This window comes from Oryctolagus cuniculus, chromosome 18 (genome assembly GCF_051225735.1).
Source record: "Oryctolagus cuniculus isolate XC-2025 breed Fujian yellow rabbit chromosome 18, ASM5122573v1, whole genome shotgun sequence".
NCBI lineage: Eukaryota > Metazoa > Chordata > Mammalia > Lagomorpha > Leporidae > Oryctolagus > Oryctolagus cuniculus.
This window is the reverse complement of record NC_142884.1, coordinates 41362883-41378036: the sequence shown is the minus strand read 5'-3', so window position 1 is coordinate 41378036 and position 15154 is coordinate 41362883. Positions and strand designations below refer to the sequence as shown.

At 40.3% G+C, this 15154-nt stretch overlaps 1 protein-coding gene across 5 annotated transcripts in view; it reads left to right on the top strand.

Moving 5' to 3' along the window:
- NETO2 (neuropilin and tolloid like 2) overlaps window positions 1-15154 on the top strand; it is a 70700-nt gene that overhangs the window by 13066 nt on the left and 42480 nt on the right. For 3 of the 5 annotated variants that reach the window (XM_017337622.4, XM_017337621.4, XM_017337623.4), the window contains 4 exons: window positions 2221-2361; window positions 2969-3217; window positions 13261-13305; window positions 13388-13515. In XM_017337622.4, coding sequence (XP_017193111.1) covers window positions 2221-2361; window positions 2969-3217; window positions 13261-13305; window positions 13388-13515 — 563 coding nt within the window. The remainder of the gene's footprint in view (window positions 1-2220; window positions 2362-2968; window positions 3218-13260; window positions 13306-13387; window positions 13516-15154) is intronic. The other 2 variants (XM_008248376.5, XM_051833887.3) reach the window with 2 other exon arrangements.

Below are 15154 nucleotides of genomic sequence, written 5' to 3'. Positions count from 1 at the left end.
TTTACAGCCACAGGCAGAAGGTGAAATTGGCTCATGGCCATAGTTTGCATATTGTTGCTCTCAATTTTCTACTACTTCATTTCTTCTACTTTTGGAAGCTTTCTTTTTTTAAGGTTTATGTTATTTCATTTAAAAGGCAAAGCTAGAGAGAGAAAGGGAGGGAAACCGTGACTGTGAGCTTCCGTCACTGGTTCACTCCTCCAGATAGCTGCAGTAGCCATGTCTGGACCAAGCTGAAGCCAGGAGCTTCCTGGTCTCCCACATGTTTGGCGGGGGCCTAAGAAGTTGGGCCATTTTCTGCTGCCTTCATAGGCATCTCAGTAGGAAGCTGGATCAGAAGCAGAGCCACTTAAACTCAAACCAGCACTCGAATGTGGGATGCTCGATGCTCTACACCACAGTGCTGGCCCCTCTTTTGTTTACAGCTTGTGTTTTGTTTTTACAATATCCTTGGTTTTCATTTCTGTCTCTGAGAAGATTAAATGTTTTGCTTTTTAAACTTTTTAAAATAGTTTCCTCAAACTTGCTTTGCTTTTTTTTCCCCACCCTGTTTGTTTTGCTTTGTTTTTCATGTTAGAAATTCTTCAAATGTCCCTGTAATGCCTGCTCATATTTTGAGAGGGGCACTAAAGAGATGATCGCTGCCCATCTGCTAGTGTAGACAGATTGTTTATTTACCATGGCCTTCAATTTTTCTAGTAACCTGATGGTGAAGAACCCCTGAGTCGCATCATTGAGTCCCTCGTAGGACTGATCAGATTCTGTAGAGAAGAATCTTTCCTTTTCCCACTTACAGGTTTCATATCTGCAAAAAGGCCTTCAGCGGGACTTCCGGGTGAAGAGTCTGGGAGTGTCATACAATCTGTTAACAATCATGAATTTCCCTGTTTTCAAGTTTTATATTTTCACCCTTAGCTGTGCCTGGTGTCCTCAAGTTCAATAACATTATTTTGCCTTCTTCAGAAAGGAATATTCTCCAGTTTTCTAAATGGTGATTGATCAGCAGCTGCCTAGATTAACGGAAGGGTATTGGAAATAGGACTGATTCTAAATAGACTTATAAGCAGCCTCAGGTTTTAAAAAGGCACTCCTCACCCCACTTCCTAGTGCTGCCAGTTATTACTCTTTTCTCTACCTCTTTGTACTTTGAGGTTTATACCATTAAAAATCTTTGTTACACTTGAATTGAAATTTGAGGAAGGAGCAGAGCTAAGTGCATGTGTTCAGTCTGTAATTCTTTTTTTTTTTAACTTTTATTTAATGAATATAAATTTCCAAAGTACGATTTATGGATTACAATGGCTTCCCCCACATACCGTCCCTCCCACCCACTCCCCTCCCCTTTCCCACTCCCTCTCCCCTTCCATTCACATCAAGATTCATTTTCGATTATCTTAATATACAGAAGATCAGCTTAGTATACATTAAGTAAGGATTTTCAGTCTGTAATTCTTAACTAAAATCCCTGTGTAATATTTGAATCTTACTTGACTTTGGTTTCAAGGTATAAGAACGCCATGTCAGAAATCAACTCCAGAGTCCCTTTTATTTTGAATATTACTTACGCTAATTTACCAGATGCTCACATGTAGTTTTGCCTTTGTAGAATGTAAGCCTTTTATTTTCCTGCTCTAACACAACACATGTATCCTCTAGCAAACTTTTCCAGCAAGCACAACGTACAGCCTTACCCTTCCACTTCTGTACTCAAATTCGCTGTGCTAAAATTTGGCAGTTCTTAAGGAATTATATATATGTAATATAGAGTGAGGACCTATTTGAAAGTTGGGGAAAGATCACCGGCGCCGCGGCTCACTAGGCTAATCCTCCACCTTGCAGTGTCGGCACACCGGGTTCTAGTCCCGGTCGGGGCACCGGATTCTGACCCGGTTGCCTCTCTTCCAGGCCAGCTCTCTGCTGTGGCCCGGGAGTACAGTGGAGGATGGCCCAGGTCCTTGGGCCCTGCACCCCATGGGAGACCAGGAGAAGTACCTGGCTCCTGCCATCGGATCAGCGCGGTGCACCAGCCGCAGCGTGCTGGCTGCGCCGGCCATTGGAGGGTGAACCAATGGCAAAGGAAGACCTTTCTCTCTGTCTCTCTCTCTCACTGTCCACTCTGCCTGTCAAAAAATTAAAAAATAATAAAAAAAAGTTGGAAAGAGAAAAACGCTATTCTATTTTACTGTAATTAATGTTTTAAATGCTGTTTTTCTTCCTGAGATGGACAAAATATTGGAATCAAGCATGTTCCTGCAACCCAGTGTGGCATTTGGGTTCGAACCAGCAATGGAGGTCATTTTGCTTCACCAAATTATCCTGATTCATACCCACCAAACAAGGAGTGTATCTACATTTTGGAAGGTATTTCACCAGTTTCTACCTTTTATTGGGTGAATTTTTACTTTGAACCAAACTGAACAAAATTAAAAATGCAGCATATTTTGATTTAAACTCTTAAAATTATAAACATATTTCTGGATAGTGAATACATTAACAAAATAATAGTTATGAGAATTTTAAATCTTCTTAAATATAATTCAACTAAGAACATCAGTGTGCATGCATGTGTATGTGTTTATATATACATATAAAAGAAACTTCCCTGATAAGAAACTTACACTTAACCAGCATCCCTTATGCAAATTTTTATCTACATTAGTTAGTTCCTTTCATTTTTTTTCCTTCCTGTGTATCATGGTACATATCTCATGAAATAAGCATTAGCCTCTAAACTCATTAATTTTAATTGAGTATGCTTAGCTAATTTAATAAATAGTATATGCCAAAGGAGAAAAGTATTATAGTTCTACAAATTAGCATTAGTATTGTCCAGTGTAAGATTATGACTTACATATAACAATTCTCATTATGAGCCCTAGTAACACAGAGACTGTTTTGCTTTCCTCATTTGTGTCAGTACATTTATATTCTTTCTTATTTGTGTTCCCCTGACTTTCTTATTTTCTAGCTGCTCCACGTCAAAGAATAGAATTAACCTTTGATGAACGTTATTATATAGAGCCATCATTTGAGTGTCGATTTGATCACTTGGAAATTCGAGATGGGCCGTTTGGTTTCTCTCCTCTTATAGATCGTTACTGTGGCATGAAAAGCCCTCCATTAATTAGATCAACAGGGAGATTCATGTGGATTAAGTTTAGTTCTGATGAAGAACTTGAAGGACTTGGATTTCGAGCGAAATACTCATTTATTCCAGGTAAATACTAAGTTGTATTTTTAATGATTTTAGGTTTCTCACTCTGATTTCGGAATCCTAAGGTTAGAAAAGAGAAATTTTGGTCTTACAGTCTCAATGTGCTGGTAGCCAGAAGTCCTAAGTTTAGCAGGAACTTAATCCCCTTAGGAACTTTCAAGGAAAATCTATTGTCTCTTCTTGTTTCTATGGCTGCCCAGGATTTCTGAGTTTGTGGTCACGTCACTACAATCTCTGCTTCCTCTTCTTTCTCTTTATCTCAAAATCTTTAACTTAACCCATTAAGTCCCCAAATTTTCAATTCTGTGAATATTTCAGCATATTATTTATTTCAGAGTTACCATAAGTTGTATATTTATTTAAGTCTTTATAGGTGTCATGTATATAGGAGTTTGAGATATAATGGCTTATCTTTGCCTTGTGATGTAACATTCATTTGTTTTTTACCATATAAGGTAATATTGACAGGTTATGGAGATTCACATGCAGATATATGGAGGGAGGGCACTACTCTGCCTACCACACTGTCAACTGTGAACCCTAGGAAAACCTAAACATCAAGTTGGATCCTAAGTGGCCAAAACTGGATCTAAATTCAAAAGGTGTCTGAACTGCCATCTGCTGACTAGATAATCTGTCATACTCTGTTTTATGGGAAGAACCACAAGCTGACTTGTATAGGCCTTGCTTGGATATGCTCCTATTTCAGTTGCCAAGGCCAGCAGTTTCAAGAAAGTCCCTAGCACATGCTGAGCTCAACCAGTGAATTTGAGCTTGTAATTTATTTGAAACGCCAACCAGTCAGTGCTAAGTTCTTCCCATCTATGGCTTTTTTTGCCTTTCAAAGATAATTTATCCCCACAGACCACACCTTCATTTTGTACTTAAGGCTGTGTTTCTCCAGTTTGCTGCAATAAAGCTTTTCTTTTTATCCTAAATTATTTTCTGGTAAATTTTTATTGATCTCTTTGGTGCCAGAAGTGGAATCCAAAGTATCTTCCCTTCACCATCATGGATCGACACATTGACACCTTCAAAAGCCCTTTGAGGTTAGTTGTCCATGACATTGCCCCAGGGCACTTATAAGTTCTCTCAGGTCCAGATCTCCTACATTCTGGTGGAGGCCTTTTATTTCAAGTTAGGAGGAAACTCCCTCATTGTAATTATCAAACTCAAACCATAAAAATCACAGTGGAGTCTCCTTCATTAGGTTTAATGCAAAATAGGTAACCCGTGTTCTAAATCTTTTCCTACTGATCAGCTGTCTCCTGATACTCAGGCCAATTTGGTGAAAAAAAATTACAGTTCAGAGAGTTGTAATTGCCTAGGTCTGTAAAACAAAATAAATCAGAATAACCTAAAATTTTGCTGGCTGAAATGGGGCTTTTTGGAAATTCCAAAGCTTGTCTACTTGTACATGCAATTAGAACAAAGAAAATACCCAGCCTTTTAGAGAAAGCAATCTTCAGTTGGTATCACAAAGGCTCCAAAAGATCCCAAGCATCCATTGTTATTCTCTAAAAGAAAGTAATCCTAAATTAAATGAGCAGCTTAACAAACTAGAAAAAGAAACTAGCACTTGTGTGAATGAAAGCACAACCCGCAGTGCTTCCCCGGCAAATGCTGCCGCTGCTTCACCCTCACTGGCTCTGCACCCCTCCTGCTGCCCCCTCTGTGATGCACTCTCCCGATTAACACTCTGAGCTCCCTGTCTTCCCTCAACACTCCCACTCCTTCCAACACTGCTAACTTTCTTCGTTCTCCTTTGATAGCTGCCCTTAAAATCCAGACAGTAGGGAATGGAAGTAAATTGCCAGTGTCTCCTGGGAAAAATCAGAACTTCCAGCTTTAAAGACTTCCCAAACCCCCAGACCAACTCCTATGAATGAGGATGGCACTTTAAATCACTCATTAGCACAGACTAACCTGTATTTTCAGATCCTGACTAAGTTATTCTCAGGCTTGTAGGAAATGTACTAGCCTGGCAATGGATATTACCACCAGATGGTAAAAAGAACTCCCTTAGGATTTTAAACTGGCTATTCCCCAAGTAGTAAATACAGCACAAAAACAGGCAGCTAAATTATTAAAGGCCGTCCCCTTGATTTTCCCCTGTCAGGTAACTAGAAAGCCGTAAGGCATGGCCCCCAACAGAGCACATTGGGATCTATTACTCTGATAGATTTGAACTGACCTTTCAACAAAATTCAGGAATTAAAGATTTTTTTTTCAAGATTTTTTTTATTTTTTATTTTTTTTAACTTTTATTTAATGAATATAAATTTCCAAAGTACGATTTATGGATTACAATGGCTTCCCCCACATACCGTCCTCCCACCCACTCCCCTCCCCTTTCCCACTCCCTCTCCCCTTCCATTCACATCAAGATTCATTTTCGATTATCTTAATATACAGAAGATCAGCTTAGTATACATTAAGTAAGGATTTCAACAGTTTGCTCCCACACAGAAACATAAAGTGAAAAATAGATGATTTTTTTAAAATGATGATGAAATCAGATCAGACCTATTGTCATGTTTAATCCCAGTGAGAGTCAAGTTGGGAATTGATAATTTCTTTTTTCTTTTTTTTTTTTTTTACAGAGGATCAGTTTAGTATACATTAAAGATTTCAACGGTTTGCACCCCCATAGAAACACAAAGTGAAATATATTGTTTGAGTACTCGTTATAGCATTAAATCTCAATGCACAGCACATTAAGGACAGAGATCCTACATGAGGAGTAAGTGCACAGTGACTCCTGTTGTTGACTTTACTAATTGACACTCCTGTCTATGGCATCAGTAATCTCCCTATGCTCCAGTCATGAGTTTCCAAGGCTATGGAAGCCCCTTGAGTTCTCCGACTCTTATCTTGTTTAGACAAGGTCATAGTCAAAGTGGAGGTTCTCCTCCCTTCAGAGAAAGGTACCTCCTTCTTTGAAGACCTGTTCTTTCCACTGGGATCTCGCTCACAGAGATCTTTTTCCAGAGTGTCTTGGCTTTCCATGCCTGAAATACTCTCATGGGCTTTTCAGCCAGATCCGAATGCCTTAAGTGCTGATTCTGAGGCCAGAGTGCTATTTAGGACATCTGCCATTCTATGAGTCTGCTGAGTATCTCACTTCCCATGTTGGATCACTCTCCCCTTTATTTATTCTATCGGTTAGTGTTAGCAGGTACTAGACTTGTTTATGTGCTCCCTTTGACTCTTAGTCCTTTCATTATGATCAATTGTGAACTGAAATTGATCACTTGGAATAGTGAGATGGCATTGGTACATGCCACCTTGATGGGATTGAATTGGAATCCCCTGGTATGTTTCTAACTCTACCATTTGGGGCAAGTCAGCTTGAGCATGTCCCAAATTATACATCTCTTCCCTCTCTTATTCCCAGGAAGGAATTAAAGATTTTTGATGAGACCTTTACTTTGTTTAATTCAGTTTTTTGTGTTTTTTTTTGTGTTTTTTTTTTTTTTTGTTTTTTTTTTTTTTTTTGGACAGGCAGAGTGGACAGTGAGAGAGAGAAAGAGAAAGGTCTTCCTTTTGCCGTTGGTTCACCCTCCAATGGCTGCCACGGCCGGCGCATCGCGCTGATCCGATGGCAGGAGCCAGGTACTTCTCCTGGTCTCCCATGGGGTGCAGGGCCCAAGGACTTGGGCCATCCTCCACTGCACTCTTGGGCCACAGCAGAGAGCTGGCCTGGAAGAGGGGCAACCGGGACAGAATCCGGTGCCCCGACCGGACTAGAACCCGGTGTGCCGGTGCCACAAGGCAGAGGATTAGCCTATTGAGCCACGGCACCGGCTAATTCAGTTTTTACTAAGATTTCCCAGATTGTCTGTACCCTAGTAAAAAGAAAAAAAAATATGGTCTCAGCTGGGCAATAAAGCATCCCTACAGCTCTTTAACCAACCATCAAAAGTCTAGGAAAAGACAAGGAATCTAGAGCCACTTGACCCTAGATTGCTAGAAAAAACTGCCAAACTAATGGCCCTGCAATTACACCATTTTAAGATGCCAGCCAACCCTACCTCTTTAGAATCAAAAGACCTTTTTTCATAAGTGTACAGGCCATTTCAAAACAAGACTGCTCCAAATAACAAACGCTGACCTACAGTAACCTTGATAAGACTGCTTTATACTTCCCTTCCAAACAAAATGGGGTCCTTGGTTTTAAGCAGGAGAAATGTCCCAATCAGCCATGGAACGTAGATGTTAAAATTGGGGATGGACTGATCAGAACTCTCCTTGACAGTGGAGCCGTTCTTTGTCCTTCATTAACCCCAACACATTTTCAATGTCCCATACTCCAGGTTGAGGCCAGTCAACCTATGACAGTTCTAATCCTTACCCCATTCCCTTCCAGTTGGGAACCCCCTCAGGAAGTCAGTTTTTGCTTGTTCAATTGGCTCCCATTTCCCTCTCAGACTTTAGAAGCCACTAGACCCCTGTTTCCTTCTCCCAGAAAAAATAATGCTAGAACTGTCTCCATCAGAAGACCTTGCCTATGACCCCATAGAGGTAATTTGTACTCAAATTCACATCTGTTTTGTCAGTCTCACACTGCCCACCCTTGCCCTCCAGGAACTGCTTGAAAGCTTATGGGCTCAGTCCCTCACTCATGTTGGTTATAATCCATTCAGCACTACCAGTTAAAATCGGGTGAGTATAATACCCCTCTCTCTAGTATCAGATAGTACCCTCTTAAACCTTGAGGCTCTAGATGGCATGCAACCCATAATGGATTACTTTATACTTAAGAAAGCTGTTCTGTGCATCAACTTGGAGTAATCCTATCCTCTCATCCACAAACTTAATGAAAGTGGATGGAGATTTGTGCAGAACCTCAGAGCCATTCAGAACATAGTTATCCCCCAATATCCAGTGGTCTCTGATCCTCATCCTTGTCCAGTGTTTCCCCTTTAGTGCCTTCTTCAGTATACTAGTAGACCCCAGCAGCCAGTACCTCTTTGCTTTTGCCCAGAAAGGCTAACAATATAGCCAGACAGTCCTTTCTTAAGGATATGCTTGAAAGCTTCACCCTACTTCTCTCAAATTCTTTAGGCTAATCTAGCTAACATTTCTTTCCAATATAGTTGAACACTCTGCTTTTGTGTTTTCCATCCCAAGAAGCTTGCCTTGCCAACATCATCCACTTACTCTGAGAACTTATGCCCTTTAGAGTCCAGACTACAAAGACTTCAGTTCTGTCAGATGTCAGTTAAATTTTGCGGGTACCACTTGACACGGAAGGGTCTAAAACTTGACCCTTCATTTGTTCTAAGCACATTGGCATTCCCTACTCCCTGCACTGAGAGAATTCAAGATTTGTGGGACTTTTAGGTTACCGCCCAAACTGGCTACTAAATTTCTCCTTGATGTCTCAGCCTCTTCACAATTTACTAAGGTTAAAAAAAAAAAAAAAAAAAAAAAAAAAAAAAAAGCTCTTATCTGATCCCATTCAATGGCACTCTAATGGGGGGGGGGGACTTTGAAAACATAAAGATTCAATAAACTTTGGTCCTAACTTTAAGGCACTGCAATTACCACCTCCCTCTCCATTTAGTCATGAAGAAGAGAATGTCTGGGGAGCTGTCACTTAATCACAGGGACAGAATAAGTTCAGTGGGGTACTAGAGTCAGTAGTTAGACCCAGTGCTCTGGGGTTACCTTCCTGTTTGAAGGCAGTTGCTGCCACCTCTACTCATTTAGAGTCACTGGAAAGATTTTCTCACTGTCCATATTCCCTGCTCTGTGGATACCCTTCTTAACTCTCAACATACCCCACAACTCTCCACTGGCTGTCTGACATGAGACTCCTCCTTTCCTCACCTCCCTGTCGCCCAGCGTAGTCTCCTCAACCCTGTGCTCCACTGCCCCTTCCAGACAACTTCCGCTTCATGCCCCTTCATGACTGTGTTGCTCAGATCTGCTCCTCACTCTGTGACTGGATTTACAAGAGCATGCCATCTAGCTAAAGACAAAATTGCCAGTCTTCTGTACAGATAATAGCTATGCTTTTGGTGGGCTCCTGATTTTGGCACTCTCTGGAAACAGACTTAACTTTCTCAGGTTAATGTATAATGAACATAGAACATGTCTTGCCCTCTTAGACATAATTCAGGCTCCAATAGCTCCAGCGATCATTGAAATCCAGGGTCACTGATTTGCTCAGATGAGAGCAAAGGAAATAAGATAACTGACACTGTTGCCAAAGTGGCCACTGTCCCTCCCCCATTCGCGGAGGAAGGACACCGGACCCTGCGCTGTTCTTTATGCCCGGCCCTTCCCGGGTTAACTGCCGTTCCCTCACTCGTGGAAGAACGACACCTTCCCGGGTTAGCTGCCGGAGCTAACCCCCCCCCCCCCCCGCCTCCCTGGAGGGGCAGCACCCCTGCCGCTTTCCCCGCTTCCGCGGAGGAGCGGCACACCCTCGGCCGGCTCTCTCGGGGGCTACTCAGATGTTCTCAGATGTTGCTCTGTGCATGCTGTCTCTTCTCCTCCTCTATAGTTCTCTTCCACCAATCCATGCTCTGCTGCCCACACGCCGAGTACGCTGCTCTCCTCCAATCAGGAGCAGGATCAGCTCCTGCAGCTTATCAAACTGATGAGGCATCTGCGTAGAAGTTGTTTGCTCTCTCTCAGCGCCATATTGAGGGAGATCAGATGCATAGAATTAGTCTTAGTTCCAGTAATTTAGTCTCAGTTGCTCCCCACAGGCCACCTTAAAGAGACCTTTATGTCTCTGAAGGCTCCCCTATTTTCCACTGTTTCTCAAAGCCTGCATTACAGGTTAATAAAGGCCCAAGCCACTCTTAGGATCACAAGAGAGAACAGGGCTATTGTTTTGATGAAAATGGATATCTTTAGGTAGCCCCAAGTTCACACCCCATTCTCCCACCCACAGAAGGAAATTTTAAGCTTTATCCATGAATCTCCCATTGGAATACTTACTAAATGGTCCAATGCAGACAGCATTAATTCTGGACACCTTCAGCCACTGTTGCTCAAGTGTCCCGATCATACCCCCCAGGAAGCTATTTTATGTGCCCATCCATCATTTTCCCCTACCAAATGACTCTTCTGAAATCTAGTAATTAATTTTTTTAGATTATTTATTTGGGAGGTAGAGTTACAGACAGTGAGAGGGGGGAAAAAGAGAAAGGTCTTCCTTCCATTGGTTCACTCCCCAAATGGCCACAGCGGCTGGAGCTGTGCCGACCCAAAGCCTGGAGCCAAGTGCTTTTTCCTGGTTTCCCATGCAGGGAGACCAGGCATTTGGGCCATCTCCTGCTTTCTCAAGCTGTAGCAGAGAGCTGGATTGGAAGAGGAGCAGCCAGGACTAGAATCAACTCCCATATGGGATGCCGGCACTGCAGGCAGAGAATTAACCTGCACCACGGCGCCAGCCCCAGTGGTCTTTTTTCAAAACAAGAAATGTGAATCCATGAGTCTACCCCTTCTAATTAGCTGCACAAGTTAATTAGGGAAACCAAAAAAGGTTTTGTCCAGTGGAGTTGTAGAGAATCTTTAAGTTGGTGTTTTTTCCGATAATTGTTGTCTCCAAGCTTCAGGCTTTATGAGTGATCTCCTGGGAGTGGGCTATTAAAAGAATATTTGATCTAGTTAGTATAATGTTGTATGATAGTAATGAATTCCTTGCAGGAAGGTTCCGTTGAAGAGTATGGGCTGGGGCTGGCGCTGTGGCGCGGTGGTTAAAGCCACTGCCTGCAGTGCCAGCAACGCAAATGCACGCTGGTTTGAATCCTGGCTGCTGCTCCTCCAATCCAGCTCTCTGCGATGGCCTGGGAAAGCAGTGGAAGGTGGCCAAAGCCCTTCGGCCCTGCAACCATGTGGGAGACGCAGAAGAAGCTCCTGGCTCCAAAACGGCATAGCTCTGGCTGTGGTGGCCATCTGGGAAGTGAAACAGCAGATGAGAGACCACTCTCTCCCTGTTTCTGCCTTTCTAATAAATAAATCTTAACCAAAAAAAAAAGTATGGGCTTGTGAAGTCCTTCATTAGGTGTACAGGGTGGCAGTAATGATCTCAAAAGGAGATAACTGGGATGGGTGTTTGACTTACCAGTCAAGAAACCCACATCCCACATTGAAGTCCCTGGTTCTGAGTCCCAACTGCGGTTCTGAGTCCAGTTTCCTGCCAGTGCACACCCTGGGAGGCAGCAGGTGATGGTGCAGGTGCTTAGGTCCCTGCCACTTGTTGGGGACCTGGATTGAGTTCCTGGATCCTGGCTCTGGCCCTGGTCCAGATCCAGTTGTTATGGACATTTAGGGAGCAATCCAGTAGGTGGCATTGTCTCTGTCTCTAAAAAGAGAAGCAACTTATGTTTCCTCGTAGGAGTGTGAGGGAAAAGCCTTGAGCCAGTCAAACTAAATGCTACATACATTATTACGAATTGGGTCTTTATTATTCCATTGGTTTACTCCCCTAGTCCAGATGACTGGTGATGGTAAACACAATGGAAATGTTGATAAGTAGGCCAGATTTTACAAACATTTTGAATTTGCCTTGCCTAGTTGCTGCCCTGGCTGTGGCCAGTTGACACAGGAGAGCTTCAATCTAATATGAAAACAAGCAAATAATAACCACTACATATTGGTATCTCTGTGATTTAGAAAATTGACTAAAATCTAATTACCAGGGGGCCGGCGCAGAGGCACAGTAGGTTAATCCTCTGCCTGTGGTGTTGGCATCCCATATGGGCACTGGTTCTAGTCCCAGCTGCTCCTTTTCCATTAATTTTAAATGAGAACAACTTTATATAGTATGTAGTCAAATACAAATTATAAAATACTTAGGTTTTCTAGACTTTTTACCATTTATTTTCATTTTATAATGCCTCAGTTTCTGTGCACACCATAATTTTAAGCTAATGACAGAAATGTCAGAATAAAATACTCCATTATATAGATGAGAAGACAGTGATTAAATGATTTTCTTGGATCACTTATAAAAGCAAACCCAGGACTAGATTGCAACTTTTTCCAAAACCTAATAGCAGCAATGAGAAATTAGCACTTTTAAATGAAATTCTGTAACCTGTTGGTGATATTTGTTGACATAGAGGCTTAGTGAATTGTTACATTCAGGAAGTAACTGATATAATTATGGAAATTTCAATGCAGTAATACTGTGTTCCAGAATTCTTGCCTACATACAGAGATTCTGATTAATTTACCAAGTAGTACTGGTGGGTTTCCGCCTCCACTGATACTGTTTCAAATTTAAATTTCTCTTTGACATTTCTCAGGAAAAGATCTAGTATGAAATGTATATTGGTTGTTCCTTTTTAGCAAGGATGGGGTTTAGTTTTAAGTTTAAACAATCAAATGTAAATTAAGCTAATGACATTTCCCACCTTTTTTCAATATGTAGTTTGATAACTTCCTACAATATCTGAAATTAAAGTTAGCAGTTTTATGAAGAATGCAGCAAGGTTAGCCCCGGGCTAAAGATTCTGAGACTATGCATCAGTGTTTTCATTCTGGAAATTTGACATACATGCTTCTTATCTGATTTTCACATAATTTTAAAATACCAAAGCTTTAAATTTTTAAAGATTTATTTTTATTGTAGTGGAATATATATTTCACCAGTTTACTCTGTCATTTCCTGGTTTACAGTTCATTGGCATTAAGTACATTCATGGAGTGTTGCAACAATTACCATCCATTTAAGTAAAAATTTAGGAGGTAAATTTAATATGATTCAGCAAAAAAGTATTTTATTCCTTTTTATGGTTGAATAGCATTCCACTGTATTTTTATACTTTTTAAAATCTGTTCATCCATTGGTGTTCTAGCTACTCCTTTGACAGTTGGAGTTTTCAAGTAGCATAAATACATTTTTAATTTATTATGGTATTAAAATTTTAAGTGAGCTCATAAAATGGCCAGTATGTATGCTACATCAGTGAAAGTTTCTCTTACCTTGCTGTTTAATGGAGCTTTAGAAGTAACTTAAGATGTTGAGCTATGAAGTAACTATTTCAATACCAACAACTTTCTTCTTTTTTCTGTTGCAGATCCAGATTTTACCTACCTAGGAGGTATTTTAAATCCCATCCCAGGTTTAGTATATCACCTCTTTTTCCCATGATTTTTTTGATAATTCTTATTTTCCTTTCAACATCATTCATTTATTTTTTCCAGATTGCCAGTTTGAGCTCTCGGGAGCTGATGGAATAGTACGTTCTAGTCAGGTAGAACAAGAAGAAAAAACAAAACCTGGCCAAGCAGTTGATTGCATATGGACAATTAAGGCTACTCCAAAAGCTAAGGTATTGCTATGTAATGAGTCACTTCAGAGAACATACATGATGAAATATAATTTGCAAGATATATTATTTCACTTTTTGTAAATATTTATTCCATAAACTGATATTACAAGTTTTTAAAAATTAGTAACTTTGGGGGATACTGTTAAGATCAATGTTATATTTAAATAAGCTGAAATCAAAAGTTCAGAAATATACACATAGATTGAGTATCTTAATCTTAAAAGATCAAGATTCTTAAAATCTGTGGATTCCTAATTTCTGAGTACAGATATTGATCAGTATGGATTCATAAAAACCTTATTTTATGAGGAAGAAAACTAAACTGCTTGAGGTTAAGGTATCTTTTCAAAGGTCACAAATTTAGCCTTAGCAGTATAAAACACAAACCTGTTGAGAATTCTCTTTTCTTACTGTGCTATTTTTGGCTACTCATGGAGTATTCTATTGAAAAGTACTGTTATGTTTTTCACTAACTCTGACGGATTGAGATTGCTAGCTACTTTTGCTTTCTGCTTTTAATTAATTTTTCTACGAATATCAACAGGGTTAAAATTACATTTAATGTATATGTATGTAAAAAGCAGATGGGATGAGACTTGTGAGAACATCCCTTTAAAGAATCATGAAAATCAGATTTACAATCTTGGTAATACTCTAGATAACCAAAAAACTTATCTGTTACAAAAAGCACCTGGAAACATTGTATAAATATCACTTTAAATGCATATGTAAGTTCCAAAAAGAATAATTCTTACGGTCTAGAAATAGACATAACTGTGAATTAGAGCATTTAAACTGAAATTGATGTTACAGATTCCCTTGGCTGATTTTGGTAACTTGTTGTTACTGCCAGAGGCAGATATGCCAGGAGCTTGGTTTTAATATACAAAGCGGGAAGGGGTGGGGAGGCCTAAATTCCTATGACCTTTTTGACTCCTTCACGTAAAGCTGGAACCCTCAAAGCTAGAACATGAAAGGATAGAACAGGAAAAAGAAAGTCCGCTAGTACGTGTTGATGACAAACTTGTTTTTCAGGCCTTTTGTCAGGGTTGGGATAAAGCTGGAGTCTCCCTTAAGACTTTATACCTAGAAACCTGCCTTTATCAAGGTCTAGGGTATAAATTTACATTTCTACTCAATCCAGGAACCACTAAGAGCGAAAAACAACAAAATGGTTCTGGGCTGAAAAATTTTGGAGGTGTATGACAAAAATTTCAAATAACACAGTAGTCTACAACATTTCCATTAATAAATACTGCAGAAAGTAAGCTTACAACTCAAAATGAGAAAACGTCTCTGTTCATAACCCACTATGAAGAAGAGTAGCAAACATAACAAATTTCTTAGATCCTCAAGAACTTAAATGTTTTCAATATCCTGTAAGTAAGAAACAAAATGATTAGAGATAATAATTACCAGGCACATTTAAAACCCAAAGAGAATGTCCATAAGTTAAAAGTATAGTTATTGGGCAGTTCCTTCATAGGAATCCCCTTCTTGGCTCTGTGGCAAGAGATTTCTTGCAAAGTATAGTTACTGAAAAATACATCTGAAGAAATTACCTAAAAAGTAGTGCTGAGAAGGAGTGACATTTTGTTCTTAAGAAAAATTTCAAGGATTACAGACATGACAAACAATG